The 23,918-nt window shown below is 44.0% G+C and overlaps 1 protein-coding gene across 1 annotated transcript; it reads right to left on the reverse strand.

Moving 5' to 3' along the window:
* Positions 1–21,275: 21,275 nt before the first annotated feature.
* On the reverse strand, positions 21,276–22,599 carry LOC112875954 (protein SAR DEFICIENT 4). The gene has a single exon (XM_025939963.1). The coding sequence runs from the start codon at positions 22,486–22,488 to the stop codon at positions 21,481–21,483; it is 1,008 nt and encodes a 335-aa protein (XP_025795748.1). The 5' UTR covers positions 22,489–22,599; the 3' UTR covers positions 21,276–21,480.
* Positions 22,600–23,918: the final 1,319 nt, after the last annotated feature.

Below are 23,918 nucleotides of genomic sequence, written 5' to 3' on the forward strand. Positions count from 1 at the left end.
ATGGCCCTTGAACGACGGCTGGGGACGCTTGATGCCTCGCCATCCGACTCCTCACCGACGCCCGCTCGGCCACCATTGATGGCGCAACGAGCACCAGAAGCGCCCGCATGGCCGCCATCGCTGCCGGCGCCCGTACCAGCTACACCCGCCCCTCCACCACCCTCGGTGGCGCCATCCTCAGCAACGCCCGCCCCAGCGACGCCCTCAGTGCAGCCCTCGCCGGCACCCTCCTCACCACAAGTGGCGGCTTCCACCCGCCGCCTCGGCCGCGTCGCGGCCATGGCCGCTGAGCCGGGAGCCCATGAAGGCCGGCACACGGGGACACACCAAGGCACAAAAGAGAAGAGGGAAGGGTGGCGCTGCAGCACTGCAAAGGAGGAGCACATGGCGCACACGGCACGGCGACGGCGCGATGCACACGGCACGACGGGGCGCGGCATGCGGCAACGGGTAGGCGGAGGCTCAGGGGGAATTTATACGGGTCGGCCGGGGCCGGACCGGCCTGGGCCGTTTTGGGCCACAACGGCCTGCAGGCTAGGCCGCTAGCGGGCCATGCTAAGCTGCTGCGGGCCAAGCCAGCTACAACGGCCAACCGAGCCAAGGCTCGCCGCCCCTAGCATGCAATCTTGCAATGAGGCCCCTAGATTTTTAACTATTTGCATGTTTAGAGTATCCAGTTCTATATGTTTATGTTTAAGTCCCCAGATTGTTCTATTTTAGTCCTCAGACTATTCTGGATTTGCATAAATATTGTAAATAGCTATCTAGACCATTAGGTTTGGAAGTTAGTACCAATGTAATATGTGCTATGATTACCGCAGTAATTGTACATTATGTGATCCGCATATCTCACATTGGTTATGCAAATATCATTTTAGAACAATCTTTTCATGTGCTATTTATTTTATCTGTATCTTTACAAATATAGCACTTGATTTATATTCTACGTCATGTAGTAATATGCAAAATTAAAACTAAGGTATATAAATCTAAATTTTGGAAAAACATAAGGTGATGGAGACCTAGGCATTGGCTGATATAAGTTCTTTACGAATTTATTTACCCTGAGACCATACTTTTAGGCAGCAAGTTACTTACCCATTACCGACAGGTCTACATCTTATGATAATTACCTACAATATGTATATCTAAAATATTCTATACAATAAAATTTGTATAAAATATGACTATCAAGTCATTGATTCCCGCACGAATACAAACAAAATAGTTACACTATTCAATCCAATATACCTTATATTATGTTGCAAGAATCATCTTGACTTCATTATTTTGCATAAATTTACACACCACATATTACTTAATTTACCGTAGTAAATTAATCATATACATGATCTCTCATGTAAGAATATGGCTCATTTAGTCAATAAAGATTTCCCTAAACTTGCAGCAGATGGTAGCAACTAGGTTATGGATATAAAAATCATGCTATCAACAAAAGGTTTCATTAATGCAATTAATGAACCTAATCCAGAAGCTCCAGTTTTAGAAGCAGCAAGTTTACGACCTTACATTTTATAAGGCACCATCTTCATTCTGATCTTGAGAATGAATATGTGATGGAAGAAGATCTTAAATTTTGAGTTTTGCTCAAAGAGCGCTATAATCAGCGACAGGCTATAGTTCTGCCAGAAGCAAGATGTGAGTGGTTTATGCTATGTCTTATGGACTTCAAATCTAGTGCATAATACAATTCTGCAGTACATAAGATTTGTTCGAAGCTTCAATTCTGCAATCAACCTATCGATGATGCAGAAAAGATTAAAAAAACTTTATCTACATTTCCCCCTACAAATAGGCTATTGCAACAGCAATACAGCCACTGCAACTATGCTAAATATTCTGACTTGACATACGACTTACTCTAGGTAGAAAAACATGATGAACTCTTAACAAAAAATTATCAATTATGCCCCCGTGGGTATATCACTTTTGTCTGAAGTTCACTACAATAGTCAGAACACTCAAAAGAAATTTGGTGGCAAGAAATTCAAACAGAATTTCAAAGGAAAATGGAACAATAACAGGCAAATTTACAAGGCAAGCAAAGGTCATAATAAAACAAAAAACACTCAAAAAGATAATTCTCAAGTTTGTCAAAGTTGTGGTTGTCACAACCACAACACCAGGAGGTGCCACATTACGAGGCATTTAGTTAAAATATACCAGAAATCTATTGGTAAGCAAATTCAAGGGGACAAGTTTGAAGCTCACTTCACTACTCAACCTACTAACGCTAGTTGCTCCAAAAATGTTCCTACGGAACACAATGAAGATGTATTTACGGAACACGACAATTGAAAGATCCCACCGTAGTTCGACAACTTATTCAGCACTGACGATATGCTCGTGGAATTCCAATCCAGCACCATATTTGGAGACACCAACTAGTCTCCATTACCCCAAAACTTGATTACCTAGCCATATTGTCACAAGTATCATAAGATATATGATACTAGATCAATAAAGTATGTATATGTATATAATCTTTGAGTTAAATTTTTCATCTTATTATAATTTACTCACTATAGATTATAGTACGAGAACAATCCTAATGGAGGAAGAATTTTTTTAGTGAACTGCTGCATCATTAATACAATACAAGGGAAATTAAATATTTCCAAACTCTCATAGAATAGAGGAAATATCACAACCATCGCTGGTTGTGATACCGTGATTATGGATTCAGGTTGAGCCATATTAATTCTCCCAATGGGTACTCAATTAGTGATCGAGGATACACATGTATCGTGATTCAACTCGTACCCTATTGAGTTATAAGGATATCCGTCATAATGGTTTCAATGTTGAAACACGTAACGACAACAAGGGTGAATATCTATTCATCACTAAAAGTGAGGGATATGCCAAGCAACTACTTGAGAAAATTTCTTCAACATCATCAGGATTGTATTACACATACATCAAACCCGTACATCATGTTGCATATAAGATAATTTTTCAAAATCTTGATGTCTTCAAGACTTGGCATGATCGCCTAGGTCATCCTGGAATTGGGATGATGAGAAAAATTATCGGCAATTCAATTGGTCATCACATGAACACTTCAAAATTTCTCAAACCTTCAGATTTTTTTGTGCCCTGCATATGCCATAGGGAAATTTATCTTAAGACCCTCTTATCTTAAGATGAAAGGCTAAACCACTAATAGTCCTTGAACACATTCAAGGCGATATTTATGGTCTATCCATCCATTAACTGGGCTATTTAGGTATTTCATAGTACTTATTGATGCATCGATAAGATGATCCCATGTATGTTTATTATCTTATAGAAACCATGCTTTCACAAGGTTCATTGCTCAAATTATCAAATTAAGAACATATTATCCAGACAATCCAGTAAAATCTATCGGGATGGACAATGCTGTTGAGTTTTTCTCAAAAGCCTTCAATAACTATTGTATGGCTGTAGGCATCAATGTGGAACATTCGGTACCTTATGTACGTACATAAAATGGATTAGCCGAATCTCTTATCAAGAGAGTAAAATTAATTGCAAGATCATTATTACAGAATTGCAAATTACCAACATCTTGTTGGGGTCATGTGGTCTTACACGCTGCAGACTTGATTCAAATAAGACCTACCGCATATCATACAGCTTCCCCGTTGCATTTAGTATGTGGGTATCTACCAAGTATTTCCCATCTACGAAAATTCGGTTGTGCTGTATACGTACCAATTTCACCACTGCAGCATACATCAATGGGCCCCCATAGAAAATTGGGGATATATGTGGGGTATAAATTACCGTCAATCATAAAATACCTCGAGCCTCTTAGAGGAGACTTATTCGCTGCCCGTCACACTAATTGCATCTTCGATGAGGATAATTTTCCTGCATTAGGGGGAGATAATATGTACCATAACGAATGCCAGGAAATAAATTAGAATGCCTCATGTATTCAGTCCTATGTTCCACGTACTATAGAATCTGAATGTGAAGTTCAAAAGATTATCAATTTGTAAAACATTGCAAATAACCTTGCAGAAGCATTTACTGACTACAAAGGTGTCACAAAATCGCACAATCCTGTTGTTAATGTACCAGGAAGAGTAGAGATTCATACTCAAAATCTTTCAAATCAAAATAAGAGGGGGAGAAGTATGGTAAAAAAGGACAGAACTCCAAAACAGCATCCGCGGAAACAAAGGAAGGATACTTCCAAAACGGTAAATGCAAATCAACATCATGTTGATATACACTAATTGGAAATTGAAAATCCAAACAATATGGATGTTCAATAGATACACCATATACCTAGCACAAATATGCACACAAATATAAGTTCTAGGACATCGAAAATTCTTGACTCTAATACTTTGGGAAATATTGAAGAGTCATAAAGGGTAAATTAAATTTCCACTAATTATATTGATTCTGGAGAATTATTCGATAGAAAGACTATTATCGATATTAATTTCTATTCTAAGATTGCAATTGGCCTTCAACGTGATCTAGAAAATAAGTCCATGGCAGAGTGCATCAAGCGCTCCGGCTGGATCAAATGGAAGGAAGCAATCGAGGAAGAATTGCACTTGCTCAAAAAATGAGAGGTATTCTCATCGGTTATACCTACTCGTAATATTTTTCCCATGGAATCAAAATGGTTTTTCATCCATAAAAGGAATAAAAACAATGAGATGGTGAGATACAAAGCGAGGCTTGTAGCACAAGGGTTCACATAGAGACCCGTCATCGATTTCGATACAACATATTCTCCAGTTATGAGTTGTATAACATTCCGATACTTAATATTATTGGCAGCTTAGAAAGGTCTATCCATGCATCTCATGGATGTAGTGGCATGATATCTTTATAGGTCATTAGATTCGGATATTTATATGAAAATTCCTAAAGGGCTTGATATTCCGAACAAGAATCATTCTTGCAACATGTATTGTGTAAAGCTTCAAAAGTCATTATACAGCTTGAAGCAGTCGGGAAGAATATGGTACAACCGACTAAAGAAATTCCTTCTACATGAAGGTTTTTCCAACAATGATGATTGCCCATGCGTGTTCATCATGAAATCCTCAAGTGGATTTTGCATCATATCCGTGTATGTGGATGATCTCAATATCATTGGAAATACATGAGATATAGATGAAGCACACAACCATCTAAAGACGGAATTTGAAATGAAAGATTTGGGCAAAACCAAATTTTATTTAGACTTTCAGCTTGAACATCTCCCATCAGGGATATTAGTACATCAGTCTACATATATGCAGAAAATTCTTCAAAAATTCAATATGGATAAAGCATATCCATCAAAGACACCTATGGTCGTTCGATCTCTTGATATGAATAAGGATCAATTCAGATCTAAGGATGAAGATGAAGAATTATTGAGACCTGAAATTCCATATCTAAGTGCTATTAAAACGCTAATGTATATCGAAAATTGCACCAGGCCTGATATTGCATTTGCGGTAAACTTGGTAAACTTACTAGCTAGACATAGTGCAGCTCCAACAAAACATCATTGAACTGTTGTTAAAAGTATCTTCAGATATCTCCAAGGTACAATTTATCCTAGTTTATTCTATCAGTTTGACCAAGATAAAGCTATAATTGGATATACAGATGCTGGCTATCTATCTAATCCCCACAATGCAAGATCTGAGACAGATTTTGTATTTTTACATGGTGAAATGGTAATATAATGAAAATCGTCCAAACAAACTCTAGTAGCCACATCCATTAATCATTATAAAATAATTGCGTTATATGAAGCTTTATGTGAATGTATATGGCTTCGCAGAATGATCAATCACATACAACAGTCATGTGATATTGGTTCAATCATGAAACCAACAATTATATCTATGAAGATAATCCTGCTTGCATTGCATAAATGAATGCAGGTTATATAAAGAGCAATATCACAAAATATATTGCTCCTAAATTATTCTATCCTCATGAGCTACAGATAAATGGAGAGATAGAAATATTTCAAACCAAATCATGTGATAATCTTGCAGATTTATTCACAAAGTCCATATCTACATCATTATTTTAGAAATATATTTTTAGAATTGGTATGAGACAACTTAAGGATTTGCAAGGGGAGTAAAAACCTTGATATAATATGTTTATAATGTTTTGATTATAAAATTGCACTCTTTTTCTAATGAGTTTTTCGTATCAAGGTTTTCTCATACATAGGTTGCTATCAAGTAATCATATATGTCAATGTTTTCTCCTATTTTTCCAAAAAGATTTTAAAGGAGTTTTCCTATGACATATCCATACTTCTTATTTTTTTCCCACAGGATTTTCAAAGAGTTATTCCATTGTTTCCAAGACCATAGGAACAAATTGATAAGGAGTGTTATGAAGAAAATTAGATTAGTGATCAATTTTATAATTAATTAATCAGCTAATGATTAATAACATCAATTAGTAGCTTACTTAACACGGAAGGGCCAACATGAAGGGGTGTGTTCTTCAGCCCTTGGCTCCTTGGGCATGTATATAATCAACAATTGATTTACTTCATCTCTTCTCTTTCACTTTTCACTACAACAAGTAGGCCAGGTGAACATGAGTGAAGCTTATAGTGATTAGTGAATATTCGTCGTACGGACTAGGGAACGGGACTGAATTTTTAATGTAATCTGTGTTACAAAGATTGCAGTATCGACGTTAGAGTTAAATTAGGAATATTGGTGGTAGGTCAGATTTACAAAAAGAAGATACTGACACCAACTCTGTTTTTTCTTATAAGAAAGAAGCTTGTTGGATAGATCTTTAGGTGATGTCATCATACCACGTTGCATAAAGTTGTGCATTGTCTAACTTTATCAATTTGTAAATGGTAGATTCTCACTGTCTATGAGTCGGCACACTGTAAGTCAACCTAATAAAAAGCGATAAATAGCACCAAGAGACTTGAGATATTTCTTTTTTCAAGAAAAGGACCCTTGATTAATTTATTTGGAAAACTTTCATCCATAACCTTATTTCCAATACACAATACGAATGTAGGCATTCGCATATACTTATGCACGCTTATCTCTATGAATACCTCCGAGAAAGTAGGCTAGCATATTTTAAGATTGGTGAAGCCAAGCATCTAACTGTCACTTGCCGTATCACTTACCATTTGAAAGAATAGAAACAAATAAATTGAGTTAAATACTCGAAAGTTGGATCATACCAGGTTTGTTGTTGTTCAATGTAAAATTACGTAGCGTGAAACTTTGATTACTTGTTCATAGAAGACAGTGATATACTCCCTCCGTTCTAAATTATAGGTCGTTTTGAGTGCATAGTTTTTATTTTGCAACTAGATATACAATATATCTATATACATAGTAAATATTATGCATCTAGAAATACCAAAACGATCTATAATTTAAAATGGAGGGAGTACCACTTATTCTTCCGTACCCCAATTGATCACCCCACGACGTCCGAAGATAAGAATTTATGTTAGTTCAAAAACCTCATTTAATTTTTCAAGATATTTAACATCAAACTGCTTCTGCTTCAAATAGTATATATGATCGATATGGTACCATATAACTCTCACGTAGGCTAACTAGAATCTGCCACATATTACACGTATCAAACTGCTTCTGCTTAGCCAGAGGGCGGACCGGCGGAGACGCGGAGTTACCAAAACGGCGACCAGCACCATGGACGACCTGAGCGCGTGGTGGCGGCGTGGCGCTCGTGACTCTCGCGTCGTCGATGGGAAAAGCGCGGATGGCAAGGGACGAGCCGTCGGATCGGGCGTCGTCCTTTATTTATGAATTAGACCTGCAGCCGAAGCCGATTGGCTTTTTTTTTGAAAAAGGTTTGGATTTGCTGTGCAGCCGAGCAGCTGGGCCGAGCAGCTACAGCCTGCGAAAGGGTTTGCAGTAGGAATTTTTTTTACCTCCCTCAATTTTAGGATGAATCCGTATTTCATCCCTAAATAATGAAACCATCCGTCTGGACTTCTCGGATTTGAGATACCGAACATGTGATCTTCCTAACTGGTTTCTCTCACTAATTTTTCTCTTTTTCTTTTATGTTTATTTTGGCTAAATCTTTGAAAATTCATAGTAAATAAAGAAAATCAAAAAATAAAAAATTCAAGTTTGTTGGACTCCACATGAGTAGATCTATGCAGTGGACATATGATATTATATAATTTAGTAACAATTTTTTATTATACTTTTAGATATATACTTTTCTGTAATTAATTTATAGCTACAGTTTCTGTGGTCAAATTATGACGAAATTTTTTATAGTGGTCTAATCATTACATGCTTGAGATGTAGTAAAAAGTTCATGCTCATTGGATCATTTGTGCTTGAGCAACTGACGAGTCTCTGATATAGCTTGGAATTTAGTTTTTTAAGCATACATGATCCAATTAGCTTTAAATTTTACTATAGTTTAAGAATATAATAATTAGTCTACCATAAAAATTTCAACATAATTAGATCACGGAAGCTGTACCTATGAATTAATTACAGAAAAATTTATATCTAAAAATATAACAATTTTTTTACTAAATTATATTATATCATATCATATGTTTACTGCATAGATCTACTCATGTGGAGTCCAACAAAATTGGATTTTCCATTTTATATTTTTTTATTATTTACTATGACTTTTTAAAGATTTAACCAAAATAAATATAAAATAAAATAAAAAAGTCACTAAGAGAAACCAGTCAAGGACAGATAGAGAGAGGACAGTTAGAGAGGTCACGTGTCCGAGAAGCCCAGACGAATGGTTTTATTATTTAGAAAAGAAATACTGGCTCGTCCCAAAGTTCAGAAGCACCTTTGAAGTACGGGCACAGTGCTGGCATCACAGCCCGTCAGCTTCCACGACGCATCAGTTGTGCATCACAGATCACGCGCTGCTCAAGCTCTGGCCTCCGGGATAGGACAACCAGCAGGACGGTGCAGCGGGAGAAGTCAGGCGAGCCGCGAGCCACATCTTGTTCCACAAAGATCTCAGCGCTCGGGCTTGATTTTGCCTTTGCGGTTCTGATGGCCTGTCACATGTTCTGTTGTCCGCAGCGTGCGAATGCTGAAACGGGACCCACACCTGACAAGATGGGGCCGGCCGGGCTCCCCTACGCCCGCTGGCCTGGCCCCGACCCCAAATTCAAACATTCAAATTTGAATTGATTTTAACCGGGATCCTTTTCATATTTCCAAGAGAATTTCCGAGAGAATTGGGGAGAGAAGGGTCGTTTTAAATCGAAAGGTCTTGGCATCTTCTTCCTCCGGAAACCTCTCACCCTCTCCAAATTCAAACCTTCTGAACTTTTTGAGATTCTTGACCATAGCCACGCAATCCATCCCCACAACTCCATAATCGGTCATCATGGTTAATGCTTCTTCCTCGGCACCTGTCAGTGTTTAACCTACAAATCCACTGAGGGATACCCCCGAGGTGGTAGATTGTAAGTGGGGTGTCGTTGAGATCAGGAACGCAAAGGTGCAAAGAACACAAGATTTAGACATGTTCGGATCGCCGAGAGTGTAATACGCTACGTCCTGTGTGGTGGTTTGTATTACCTTAGATGTGCCTCTCTTTTGAGGGGGTCCCTGCTTGCTTTCATATAGTCTTGAGGACAGGGTTACATGGAAATTCTAGCCAGATACGAGCTTAGGAGTCCTACCCAAATACTAATTGGTTAGTTTCCTTCCATTTCCAACTAGTTCTACTACGTACGAGTAGTTATAAATAATGTAGCACGTGGGTCATGTCCCATTCCTTATCCTAGAATATGTACGCCATGTACTCACTCCTCTGGCTTCGGGTCTGACAAACCCCTAAGCTATTTGTAGTCGAGTACTGCGGGATTCCGAGTACTTCTGAAGGCGTCTTTGAGTTCTCCCAACTCCAATCTTGAAGCTGTCTTCCGAGTACTTCTTTGGCTGCATCGAGACTATAAGGTGCTCATACCCCGAGTAATTGTCAAATTTTCTTTTATATTGGGTGCGATTAAACTCGCACTCCATATGGAGTAGCCCCCGAACTTTAGGTTATATCAAAGAATCAGGCTGAGGGGCAAATTAGTCTTGAATTTTCTACCCTTATCTTTCAAAAAATTTAAAAAATAAGCTATCGATGACACGTGTCCCACAGCCCGCGAGCCTTGAATCTAAATCCCAAAGTTTGGAAAAAGGATATAAAGAAACAAGGCATGGGTGTGTGAAAAATTAAGAGTTTGAATTGATGGTTAAAATGGGTAATTGGTTCAGAAATTTAAAAATCTCTCCTTTTGGGACGTTCTCCCTGAAAAATGGTTAATCAAATAACTTTCCCAAAAACTCCTGAAATTACTGCTCAAAATAAATCTTCTTCGAGGAAAAACTCTTCGCATTCCGTATAGTGAACTTGAGTCCACCGCTGGTTATTTAGCCGCGCGGTGACCTAGGGTTCCACTTACCCTTTCACTTGTGCTTTAAACTGCTCGAGCCTTTCGTCTTTCTTTGTCTTGCAGTCGCCGCCGCCGCTTCAAGAGTTAGATCTAGTTCATTCTCTATGTGAGAAGCAGTCGCCCGATTCATCCTCCTCCCCAAGAGTCCTGCTCCGCCACCTCTCCCATTGTAGCCCCACGAGCGTATGCGAGCGAAGCGCCTCATGACCACAAGAATGGCCGGCAACAAGCAAGGAGCCTCCAAGGGAAAAGAGAAAGAATTGAAAGCCGTCACCACCGCCGGAGATGGATGGAGACCAAGTAAGTGCTCAGAAACTGATCTCTAGGCTCTCGTTGATGAGGGTCTTCTTCAGAGCAAAGAAGTTATCCAGTAGCGCCCTGTCACTGACGATAAGAGGCCGTATGAGGAAGTAGATGAAGTTGTTCTCTTTCAGTAATTTATCGAGCAAGGATTAGCCCTCCCGGCTGTTGATTTTTTCCGTGGTCTTCTCTTCTACTACGGATCCAATTGCATCATCTCAATCCCAACTCCATCCTTCACATTTCCATTTTTTTCAGTTGTGTGAAGTATTCTTAGGAATAGAGCCACACTTCAATCTGTTCACCTATCTCTTCCACCTCAAAGCCCAAGCCAATGATAGGGATTTGTATAAGGTCAAAGATGCTGGACTACAACTGAGGCAGGGGATGGAGAAAAAATATATTTCCCACAAATTCCCGAGTAGTCTGTTAGGGTGGAGAGAGAAATGGTCTTATATTGGGAATCACGCACCTTCCCTGCCAGAGAGGACCGTGGGAGCACTCAAGATCACACGGGAGTGGTCCAAGCCTTGCATTGATGAGAGCCAGATCTCTGAGTTGCTTAGTATGATCAAAAAGTAAAGGGATGCAGGCATCACTGGGGTAGCGATGATGCACTCGTGGGCCGGCAGTTGGATCCAACCACTGCAGAAACGGGCGAGGTTTGTCTTCGAGTACCTTGGAGTCTCAGACCCTTCTCGATTTTCTGCAGACCTTATGAAATCTGATGCCATTCTAAGGATCAGCTGAGTATTCATGGGCGCTAAGACCATATCGTATGTTCTGAAAATGTACTCAGCCATGGAGCCTCCAAAGCATGTAAGTATCCATATCCTGTTGAACTGCAATTTTGTCTTGAGTGATACTTAGCCATCTGCCAATCTTGTTGCAGCAGGATGTAAATGTTTATAGAAGTATGCCACCGATGCCAGACATTGCACATCCACTGCACCTGCAGCCATCAGCATACCAGGCGCCAGTCTGCCGCCCGTCCTATGATCCAGTCACTTCGGATGACCATAAACTAAATTGAAGGTTGAAGCTGTACGTACTACCGGAGAACAATATGGTACCTGCTATTATAACAACAGCTGTGTATATTTCTTGCTTATGATCTTGTTGATATTTCAAAGATATTTCTTAGCTAAAATAGATGACACGTGGACTAACGTGAAAATGACACGTGGACAAACAGGAAAACGACACGTGGCCACATCTTGAAATAACACATGGTCCAGTTGCGAGATGACACGTGTCCAAATGTGGCGAGGACATGTGGGTTGACAAAATAATGACACATGGCATAACGCTAGCGCGCCACATGGCCTTATGCTAGCTTGCCACGTGTTGGTCCCCTTTGCAGCACGTGCCGCCTGATACGTCACTTCACAGCGTGGACGAAGCCACGTGGCGTGCTAGCGTGCCATGGCCACTTCACTTGCCAGCATGGACAAAGCCACGTGGCGTGCCAGCGTGTCGTGGCCACGTCACTTTCCAGCATGGACGGCGCCATGTCAGCTGCCAGCGTGGACCGTAACACATGGATCCGGTAGTTTTGTGATATTTTTCGACGCGTCACAGAACCAAAATATACTTCCGCGATGAAAGTTTTTCCATCATAGAAAAAAATAGTTATGTGACATTTTTAGAAAGTTCATCATGGTAGATCTAACTCGACGCGACTTGTATGATGAAAGAAAATTCATCACAAATTCGTCATAGAACTCCCTTTATGATGTATTTGGCCTTTATAGTGACGAAAGTCGCTCGTCACTGATGCATTAATTTCCACTAGTGTACCATGGCGTTCAGGCTCAAAACCGTCTTCCTGGAGTAAATACACGCATTGATCAACAAGTCGGTGCAACAGAGGGCTGAGAGGAGCCAGAGCCAAGCCGACTGGCCTTCAATTACTTAGCCGGCCTTCAATTACTTAGCCTCAGACAAAAACCATTACCAACCTCAAGAGAAGATCATGAGCGCTCAGGAGAAAAGCGATGACACGTAGCAGAAATCCTAGGCCGCCCGGCCTAGGAAAGGCCGGCCGGCCTGGCTCTGCAACACCATGTGTCCATCTTCGTGTGGAAGTTACATCAACCATATTACCTGCTTACAAGACAAGCAACGCAGTAAGAACCGACCTTGAATAGTTATAAATAGCTTCCTATATATCCACTCTCAACACACCATCCTTGAAGAGAAGAAGAGTTCTTAGTTTTGTTGCTCTACCTTAGTGTAGATAGGGAGAGTTTGAGGTGAGAGATTGGGTGCGAGCCAAGCTAGGAGAGGAGCCGGGTTCTCTTAATCCTACTCCAACTCTGTAGCTACCTCGGAAGAATAAAGTTTCTTTAAGTAAGTTCCTCATTTATCTTCAATATCTCGCTAGTTCTTCTCCTTACTTTAAGTAATTTATTTATTTACTTCCTTTGATCTGCGGGATCCCCAGTCTGCGTATGTAGCAAGTTCTACCTATTAGGGTTGCTCTCTATCCTCACGTGAGGTAGGAGTAAGTGACTCGATAGTTCAGGTGTGATGCTTAGACTTGGTTAGTTACCTTGGGTTGTGTTCCACTCCACGGAACAGTGTGGTAGGCGGTAGGTAGTAACAGCCCTGTCCGTCTGTAACATCCCGATTTTTGTTCTTGCTTGAACTGCTGCTTAATATTAAATAATCAATTTAATCAAATAAAAGTACTCCAAATACAGTAATCATATAAGTTACTTAAAATTTTCTCTCACTCTGTTGTCATCCCAAAATAAATAAATAAATAAATAAATAACATGTCCGTCATGCTCTTCCGTGTCGACCCACAACCGATCCGTGTCGATACCCTTCGGAGTAAATTGGAAACCTAACAAAATTTCTTTCCAACGTAACCCTGTAAATTTCCTATTACCCTTCTTCCTCCTCACTACAGAAGCGTCACCAAAGCTTGCCATTCCTTCTCGCAGAATTCTCCCAAACCCACCGTACAGCATACTTCAACCCAGCCACCGTTTACCTTTCACCCCGAAACCTGCGAAGTGTCGCAGCACGCTTGCTAGCTTTGCGTGATATTCCGGCAAATTTGCCTATCCTCCCTCTGCCTTTACGCATGCCGCGACGGCAAGACGGACAGCCTCGGCAGTTGTGTACTCCACCGATTTCGCATGCGCCGGAGTCTCCGAAAGCAGCCGTACGCAGGCTTTACTACGGTAAACGATCACCAGTGCGAAGCCAACCCGCTACCAGCCTTCTCCTACCTCTGCACATTGTGAAAACGTATCACTCTGCTGACCCGTTGAGCGAACTCACCCTGAATAGCGAGCGAGCAGTCCGCGCTCATACTGTGCGTGCGTCCACGCGCACAGGAGCCGGCGAGATTTTTCCCGGTGAAGCATCGCCTTTCTTCCTCTATTTATGAAGAGCCCGTGGCCTCTCGAGCACCCCTACTCCATTCGACCACCATCTCCCGACCAGCTGCAATTAATCGAGCTCGAGCTTCTTCGTTCTTCCCAATCCCCAACTCATCGCCTTCGTTGATCTGCAGCAGAGAGAGATTGCTGAGCCGACCGGAAGCAAGGTGAGCACCAGCAGATCCTTCTCTACCTTTCCCCTCTGTTGGAGCACCCTGCCTGTCGATTTCCCTTGCCAGTCGGAGCTCTGCTCGTGGCCATGGCGGCTGAAGAGCTGAGCAGAGAGCGCTACCTTCGTTTCCCCCTGTCTAATCCATCTGCCTAATAAGCTAGAAGCCACTAAACAGGCCTTGGGCCATTGTGCCTTGTGCACAGGCCAACCAGAACTAAACCAAGCCCACTTAAGTCTAATCATGTGGAGTAGGCCCACGACTAATCCATTCCTTTTATTTTCGTATTTACCCAAACCCACTACACTGATCAGACCATAGCTCACTCATCTGAACTCCGTTTGACCCAATTCTTTTTCCTAAATTCATATAAAAGCAATAGCTATCAAAAGAAACCAATGTTTGTGTGATGTGCTGATGTTTGCTATGTGTGTATGCTGTGTGCTTGCGTGTTGCGAATCGGAAGCAGAACCCGTAAACGAAGGAGACCCGGAAGGACCGAACAATCCGGAGTTCGATGCGGAGGACAACTACGCCAGCGAAGGCAAGTCTCATCGATCCCTGCTTGATCATATTGCGCCTATTGTGATGATCTACCTGTACAACTTTTAGTATAGGTTATTGCATGCGACGCTAAAATTTGCCGAGTGACTGAGATGAACCTAGTTACTACCTTGTTAGCATGTTGTTGTGATGTCTTGCATGATGATTGCCTATTGTTCTTGGATATGCTAAGTTGAACCTGATGTGCGTTGAAATGTCGACCGGGGCAGTGTTGGGATAGTGGATGTGTAAGCGCTACCGTGGTGGTAGACTTATGTTCGAGTGCTACCAAGGTGGTAGGCTCGATGTTGAGATGTTGAGGATGGTTACTGCCCTGGTGAAACCCAAGGACCAAGTTATTTTGCCATCTCACCTAACCTATGTTCAGTGCGATCACACGTTCCGGAATGGGATGGACTTAGCCTAATCCCACTGGCTAGACTGGTAGTCGCGCCGAGGTGGATGTGTTTATGCATGGGTGGAGACCGAGAGTGGTCGGGACCCAAGGGTATGTGGGCGGCTAGGCAAGGTTATGCCATGGCTGGATGTCGGCTATGTCGATACTATCTCTGGCAGCATCATGCGTGTGGGTACAGCGTGCTACCTCTGCAGAGTGTATAAACCCATTCGAATGGCCGTGTCCTCGGTATAGGACAGGTTACGGTGTGGACATAACAACAAGGATCCTAGCCCTGTTTGAGTTGGTTACTGGTGAGATGAACCTAGAAAGCTTGATGTTTGTCACCTTTTTGTTGCATTCGTTATCGCATTATTTATCTACTTGATCATTGCATGAGTATCTGGTTTAACCCCCTCTCATAGGGTGAGGTGGGACTTGCTGAGTACTTTTGTACTCACCCCTGTTGTTGCTATGTTTTTCAGAGGATCCTGATTACGTTCCAGAAGACGTCGAGTAGTCCGTGCCCGCACCCAAGTTTGTGTTCGTGGAGCCATAGTCTAGTAGTAGTGTCGATGACGTGCGAAGAGCAGCTTGGAGCCTATATGTTGTTCGTAATCGTGTTCCTAGTGTTTGTGATCTTCGTGATGAACTGTGTAAAAATAAAGCTTCTATGACTGTGGTTCCACCTATGTAATGTATTGTACCAGAGACTGTTATCTGGTATATTAATACATTATAAGCACCGATCCTCTGGGTCGGGGCGCTTCACCGTCCCTCATAGTCCACCACGTTCGGGGTGCTCTCATAGCAGTAGTAGCAGGTTGCCGTTGGACTCCCCTCTCACCCCTTTTTGAAGTCCTTTATCTTCCAGCCGCCGAAGCAGATCAAGTTAGTAGATAGCAAGTTATCTAGGTAACAAGTTGGCTAACTGAAGTTAGGACCTCTACCCTCTTACCTCTTCTCCCCTGGTGGGTTTGGTTGAATAGTTCTAGGTCTGGTTGCGCTTATCGTTTCTTGGATGCAATATCCTAGGTAAACTCCCTGGTGAAAGCTACATCAGTATCCGTGCGCTTGTGGATTAGTTCATATAGGCTAAGGAGTGCCAACAAGTTTTCTGGCGCCGTTGCCGGGGAATGGTAGCAATACAAGTTTAGAGCTTTTTCAGCTGTACACTTTCCACACCTTTCCACACATCCACATGGAGTTTTCTCCTAGTTATCCGGACGTTCCATCTCGCGAGTATTTGCAACCGCCTCCATCATGCCACGCCATTTTATCTGATGGTTATGAGATCCATCCAAGTCTCATAGCCATGGTCTGCGCACAGTCCTTTTCGGGTAGAAAGGACGAGAGTTCCTATGCTCACCTGCAGGAATTCGAGCAAAATTGCTCCATGTTGACCATATCCGGTATGAATCAAAACACCCTACGCTGGAAGCTCTTTCCGTTCTCCCTTACGGGAGAAGCGAAAATTTGGTATGACCGGAAGGCGGGGAGAGTTAGAGGAGATTGGATCAAGCTGAAGGATGAGTTTTGCTTATTCTTCTTCCTTGTTACCAAAGTGTTCCAACTTCGTATACAACTGCTCACATTCATGCAAGGCGAAGAGTTAATTGGAGTAGCGTGGGAAAGATTCATGCTAATGGCAAATTTCGGGCCACCTCATGGTATTCCGGAAGAGATGCTGATGAGCACTTCGTTGGTGGTCTTAATCCGGAGAGCGTGCATTTTATGAGTGTCACCTCTGAGGGATTCATCATGTACAAGACAATTGATGAAGTAAGAACCATTCTGGAGAAGATCCTTGACAGCACTCAGTATATAGGAGTCTTTGATGATCCGCCCGAGCCAACTGATCAGCCCAAAGAAAAGAAGCAAGTTCACACCCTATCAGCTGCATCCTCTCCACCTCCACCATACATAGAGGAAATCACTGAACCAATCAAGTCCACAAATCATGAGCCACTCATAAAAGATATGCCAATATTCATCCCTGATCTCTTCAGAGAAGAAGAGTATATGGAACTTGGCAATGTTTCAACCATGCCGAAGGAGCACAAGTGCATATGCTCAAGATTGGAGGCGTTCATTCCAGATGCCACACCGCAGATTGAGGGTCTTACTACGATTATGAGCAAAGAATGGACAGAGGAAGCGGAATCCAGTAGTAGCATCATATAGATCTACTGCGATTTCAGAATACTCCTCTGCACTATTGGGGATGCTGCACGGCAAGAAGTCTTTTACAACCCCAAGGTTGGGGTGAATGTGATGTCCAAGACATTGGTAGATCACATTGCACCAGAATAATCTCTAACTTTCTCTCATAAGCACCTGAAGTGGATCGACGGCCGGATTGTGAAGAGTGAAGGAATTCTTCGCGTTATGTCCCTGAATACGGGGTGTAACAAGATTTTTCTGGACTTTTACATCTTCGATATCCCTGAAGGTGAAGAGTTTGTCTTGATCAGATGGCCAATAGAGCCACTTGTCAACCCCAATAGAGACCGAGCAACTATTGAGGTTAAGGTTGGCAAAGATAGAATCCCGGTCAGCTTAGTTCATTCCTGCAACACTATTGCAAAAGCTAGACCGGAGCAAGATCCAGTGGAAGAGGCGATGAGCATCATTCAAGAAGGATTAACTCAGGCCAATATTGAAGAAGAAGCCATTCACTTCACCCAGAAAATAGATCCGGACGGCAAGAATAAGCTTAAGGAGGAAGAGAAACCGCAACCTCCTCTTCCTGAGCTGAAGCCACTGCCTCCTGGTTTGAAGTATGCTTTCCTCCACAATAATAGAAGCACACCATTGTCATAAGTGATAAACTGACAGAGAGTGAAACTCGGCGGCTCTTGTAGTCTTTGAGAAGTATCGATCCGTCATTGGGTATTCTCTACAAGACTTGAAGAGGATCAGCCCCAACTTATGCACCCATCACATTCCTATGGAGCCGGACCATAAGCCATCAAGAGAACATCAGCGATGGCTTAATGATGCGATGAGGGAGATAGTAAAGAAAGAGGTTTTGAAGCTACTACATGCGGGCATCATCTACCTCGTGCAAGACAGTGAGTGGGTCAGCCTAGTTCAAGTTGTTCCGAAAAAGGGAGGCATGACAGTAGTCCAGAATGAGAGACATGAGCTCATACCTCAGAGGACGGTCACTGGATGGTGGATGTGCATCAACTACTGGATGCTTAACAAGGCTACCCAAAAAGATCACTTCCCTCTCCCCTTCATCGATGAGATGCTTGAACGGTTGGCAAAGCACTCATTCTTTTGTTACCTCGACGGATACTTTGGTTATCATCAAACTCCTATTCATCCTCCGCTCAAAAAAAATCCTATTCATCCGGATGACCAGAGTAAGACTACCTTCACCTATCCCTACGGCACGTTCGCTTATAGGCGAATGTCGTTTGATCTTTGCAACGCACTTGCTTCATTTCAAAGGTGTATGGTGGCGATCTTCTCCGACCTGATCGAGAACATCATGGAAGTTTTCATGGATGACTTCTCAGTCTATGGAAAGAACTCTGAGGAGTGCCTTAAGAACTTGGACAAAGTTCTCAAGAGGTGCCAAGAAACGCACTTAGTCCTTAATTGGGAGAAGTGTCACTTCATGGTTAGAGAAGGGATTTGTCCTCGAACATGGAGTGTCAGAAAAAGGGATAGAAGTGAATCGGGTAAAGATCGAGGTGATTGAACAGTTGCCACCCCCGACAAATGTCAAGGGAGTTCAAAGTTTCCTGGAGCACGTTGGCTTTTATAGGAGATTCATCAAGCATTTCTTCCATATAGCCAGGACTTTGATAAGTCTTTTTGCCAAAGAGACCCGGTTCAACTTCAATGAAGATTGCCTCATAGCCTTCTACGCCCTCAAGAAGGCACTCATTTCTGCACCCATTATACAGCCTCCCGACTGGAAACTTCCCTTCGAGATCTTGTGCAATGCAAGTGACTACGCCGTTGGTGCAGTGTTGGGTCAATGCAAGGGTAGATAGCATTATGCCATATCTTATGCAAATAAGACATTGACCGGACCCCAGTTAAATTGTGCAACAATGGAGAAGGAACTTCTGGCAGTGGTGTTCGCCATTGATAAGTTCAGATCCTACTTGGTTGGTGCCAAAGTGATAGTATACACGGATCATGCTGCACTGAAGTACCTCTTAACCAAGAAGGATGCTAAGCCACAACTCATCCGTTGGATTCTGCTCCTGCAAGAGTTTATCTGGAAATAAGATATAAGAAAGGAGCAGAGAATTGTGTGGCTGATCATCTCTCACGGACGCAAGTAAAAGGATCAGACTTACCGATTAATGACTACTTGAGAGATGATACTCTTCTGAAGCTCACTACAGCCAGTCCATGGTATACAAACTTAGTCAATTACATGGTGACTAGATATATACCTCCAGGAGAAGACAGAAAGAAGCTGATTCACCTTAGAAGATATCACATGTGGGATGACCCATATCTATTCAAAGTATGTGCTGATGGTTTACTCCGCCACTGCATCCCGCTATGTGAGGCCCGCAAGATTCTTGAGCGTTGTCACTCCTCGCCATACGGAGGGCACTACGGAGCATTCCGGATCCATGCTAAAGTTTAGCAGAGTGGATTCTTTTGGCCAAACATGTATGGAGACGCTAACGATTTCGTGCGGCGATGCCTAAGATGTCAGAAACATGGGAATATCAATTCCCGAGACGCTATGCTACTGAAATCTTCGATATATGGGGAATAGACTTTATGGGTCCTTTCCCCATGTCAGAGCAGTGTGACTACATCTTTGTAGCAGTTGACTACGTGTCCAAATGGGTTAAAGCACTTCCCTGCATTGCGGCCAACTCAAAGAACTCAAAGAAAATGTTCCACGAAATCATATTTCCTCACTTTGGAGTTCCCAGAGTCGTGATCAGTGATGGAGGCTCACACTTTATTGATAAAACATTCAGAAAGTGTCTCAGCGAGTTGGAAATAGATCATTGGATTGCAACTCCGTACCATCCCCATATGAGTGGCCAGGCAGAAACATCAAACAAATAGATCAAGAACATTATGCAGAAAACAGTTAATGCCATGGGGAAGGGATGGAAGAGCAAATTACCCGAGGCACTTTGGGTTTATCGCACAGCCTTCAAGACGCCGATAGGAATGACATTGTACCAATTGGTCTATGACAAAACTTGCCATTTGCCAGTTGAACTTGAGTTCAAATCCCACCGGGCGATCAAGAGGTGGAATATGGATCTCCAATTAGCCGGAGTAAAAAGCAAATTCAGTTGGCTAAATTGGATGAATGGAGGGAAAAGGCCTACCACAGCTCCAAGCTCTACAAGGAGCGGACGAAAAGATAGCATGACAAGCATATCAAGATCAAACATTTTAAGACGGGAGATAAGGTACTGCTCTTTAACTCTCGCGTTCGTTTATTTGGTCATGGTATGGCCCTTAATAATTAATGCTGCCGATTACGGCGCTATAACCCTCTAGAATAATGACGGGAATATTTTCAAAGCTAATCGCCAACGATTGAAAATATTCCTCGAGCCCAAAATACCAGAATTCGAGGAGATAGACGTCTACGAGTTATCCGAGCTGGAACACTCATCTATGGTCATCGGACCTTAAACGTGAAATTGCCATATCTTAGGCTAGATTTTTCGTAAACAAAAGTGTTTGTGGCTGCTGCGATTCGAGTCCAAGTCTCCAAGGCCACAACGTGGAATTCTCACCACTAAACTACAGCTATTATTGTATTTAATTCAGATTGCCAGCACTAGATTTAATCAGCAAAAAATGAAGGATCTCTAGTTATGCAGTGCACAGTTACTGAGCTCCCTGCCTAGGCTGTTTTCAAGCGTGCAGCAGGTATTCAAAAAATCAAGAGAGTTCTGGCGTGGATACAACACAATCTTGGATGGATCAAATTCATAGAGCTACGGACGCTTCAGTTTAGGATTCTCTTTGAAAACAAGAATCGAACTCTGATTGAGTAGAAAGAAACACACTGAAGTAGAATGCATTCTTATTGAAATCCATTGCCAAGTGAATGCGGCAAGGGCCACGATGATGATCAATTGATCAGCTGATCAAATTGCATAAGCATTCATCTGATCAGTTTATTTGTACACTCTATCTCTACGACTCTTCGGATACAAACAAGCAAACAGCCCATTGTCTGCAAACATCCCATCATCTGCAAACAGCTGGAGCTCAAGCGTTCTTGGTTGTGGCGATGTGAGTCTCGTAGGCCAGCTGCGTGGCCAGGAGATCGACCACGGCGGTGCCGACGGACTTGAACACGGTGATCTCGTCGTCGCTACGCCTCCCCTCCACGGTCCCGGCGGCCAGCTCCGCGAGAGTCCCGGCCACGTCGGTTCTGCGCAACACGCCGCGCTGGACCGCGCCCACCAGCTCCCCGGCCTCCTCCATGGCGGCCTCGAAGTCGATGAACACCCTGCCGCGGCGCAGCGCCTCGTCATCGCACTCCCGCATCGCCGGCGTGAACGAGCCCACCAGGTCCAGGTGCGCGCCGGGGCGCAGCAGCCCCCCGCGCACGATCGGCTCCCGCGACCCCGTCGCGCAGCTCACGATGTCCGCCGCGGCCACCGCCTCGTCCATGGCCTCCACCTCTTCGACGGCGAGCCCCGGGTGCGCGGCCCGGAGCCTGGCGACGAGCGCCGCGGACTTGGACCTGGTGCGGTTCCAGACGAGGACGCGGGAGATGGACGGGAGCGCCGCGAGGTGGGCCTCCGCGAGGTAGGGCGCGAGGGCGCCGGCGCCCGCGAGCGCGAGGACCGAGGGCGGGCGGGACGGGGAGGCGAGGAGGGAGGCGGCGAGCGCGGAGACGGCGGCGGTGCGGAGGAGCGTGAGCGCGGAGCCGTCGACGGAGGCGAGCGGGGCGCCCGTGGCGGAGCTGAAGAGGGAGACGGCGGCGTGCACGGAGGGGAGGCGCGGGGCGTTGGAGGGGAAGGAGGTGACGGCCTTGAGCGCGAGGTACGGGAGCGAGGGGTGCGCGCACCAGGAGGGCATGAGGAGGAGCGCGGCGGACGGCGCGGTGGGGAGCGGGAAGGAGACGCGCTGCGGGCACTGGATGCCGGCGGAGAGCTCCGGGTGGGCGAGCCCCGCGCGGAGGTGCGGGATCAGGGCCGGGAACGGGAGCAGCGAGTGGAGCGCCGCCGCGTCGATGTACACGAACGGGTGCGGGGGAGGCGCCGCCATGCTTGCTCCGCTCTGCTCGTGTGGTAGAGGGAATCGTCGGTTCGCGATGCGGGTTTTGGGGGGGAAGAGATGGGGAGGGGGGAAGGGGCAACTGGGCAAGACGAAGAGTTGGGAAGGAAAGGGGCCGAGTGGGCCAGCCGACCAGGGGGGCCAGGGCTCAGGGGGAATAACGTTGACCGAGTGACTTGGAGTCCTTAGGTTTTATACTGTATTCTGATTGCTACTCCGTAGCTACCGGTCAGAATACCAGTCCACACACGGCTGTTTGGAGCACGGAAATTTGATGCGATCTTCCCTGAATTACATTGTTTTTTCCTGCAAGAATCATGGAAAATCCTTGTGAAGTGTATAACGTTCTTGGTTTATTTCTGCATCATTTGCCGCGCGCTGCGCGTAGCAGTAACTTCTGTGAAACAATCGTGTACAAAACACTTTGCTCTCTTCAATTGCAGGGCAAGAACTGAATTGGCAACCCAAGTTCCCGCTGACTACGCTTGCCGTAGCTTGATTCGTAGCTGATGAACTTTCCAGTCCACCTTGCCAGTTAGTCATGACAAAAATTTGCGACGAAGCTGGAGACCTGGACTCTGGGAGTTCAGACTTCCCCGGTCGAGGTTCTCAAGTGCAAGAAGAATGCACTGAACTATTGAATGGCGACCTCCATTCCCAACTTTGACGAAAACTTCCTTCAGCGGATTTTCAGCTCTTCCTGTGCACTGCCATCAGAGCAAACCAAGTAGCGCCCAGTCCTTAGTCCTTCACGAGTCTACCAGCGAAAAGCTCCACCTCCACACGACCACACCTGTTCTCTTCAATTCACAGCGTGACTGTTCACCATCGATCAGTGCCTAACATTTGCAGGACTGCATCCCATTGGTACCATTGCCTAATCAATTATTAATTTACACTAACCACAGAGGACATTTCTGCCTCACCGTGCCTGTCCGAAGCTAACTAGTAGAGGTCTAGAGGCTAGAGCAGTACTACTGTTGTCCTGGTCTGTTTTAGATCAGACCTAACAAGTTGGTCAGGTAGTCCGTTTGGTTCAGACGGCGATCCGATCACTCAAGTGTTCAGTACTAGCTTTTTTTTTTATAAGAACATGTTCAGTACTACACTAGCTTGGAACAAATAGGTGGCTGTAAAGGTGGTAGTGGTAGTGGTAAATGCTGGCAGATTTGTCTGAACTAGCCAGAAAATAGTATAGAGAAATTCACTTTGGGCCTCGTTTGGAAACTAAAGATAATAATCTCCTCATCCAATCCATATGTAAAGTTACTGGAAGGTAATGGGTTTACCTAAACAACCCGTAGGTAGGGAAGTGAGTGCTGAAACTGAAACAACTCGTGAAATTTTAGACAATCGGTTAAGCCGTTAAGGCAGGCTTAAGGGTGAGAGGTGCCTTGGTCTTCGTACTACTTGTATTCATG

The sequence above is a fragment of the Panicum hallii genome, chromosome 9 (genome assembly GCF_002211085.1).
Source record: "Panicum hallii strain FIL2 chromosome 9, PHallii_v3.1, whole genome shotgun sequence".
Classification (NCBI taxonomy): Eukaryota; Viridiplantae; Streptophyta; class Magnoliopsida; order Poales; family Poaceae; genus Panicum; species Panicum hallii.

What these genes read in the sequence shown, in the direction of transcription:
- LOC112875954 (XM_025939963.1), bottom strand. Translation starts at nt 22,488, where the DNA reads ATGGCGGCGCCTCCCCCGCACCCGTTCGTGTACATCGACGCGGCGGCG.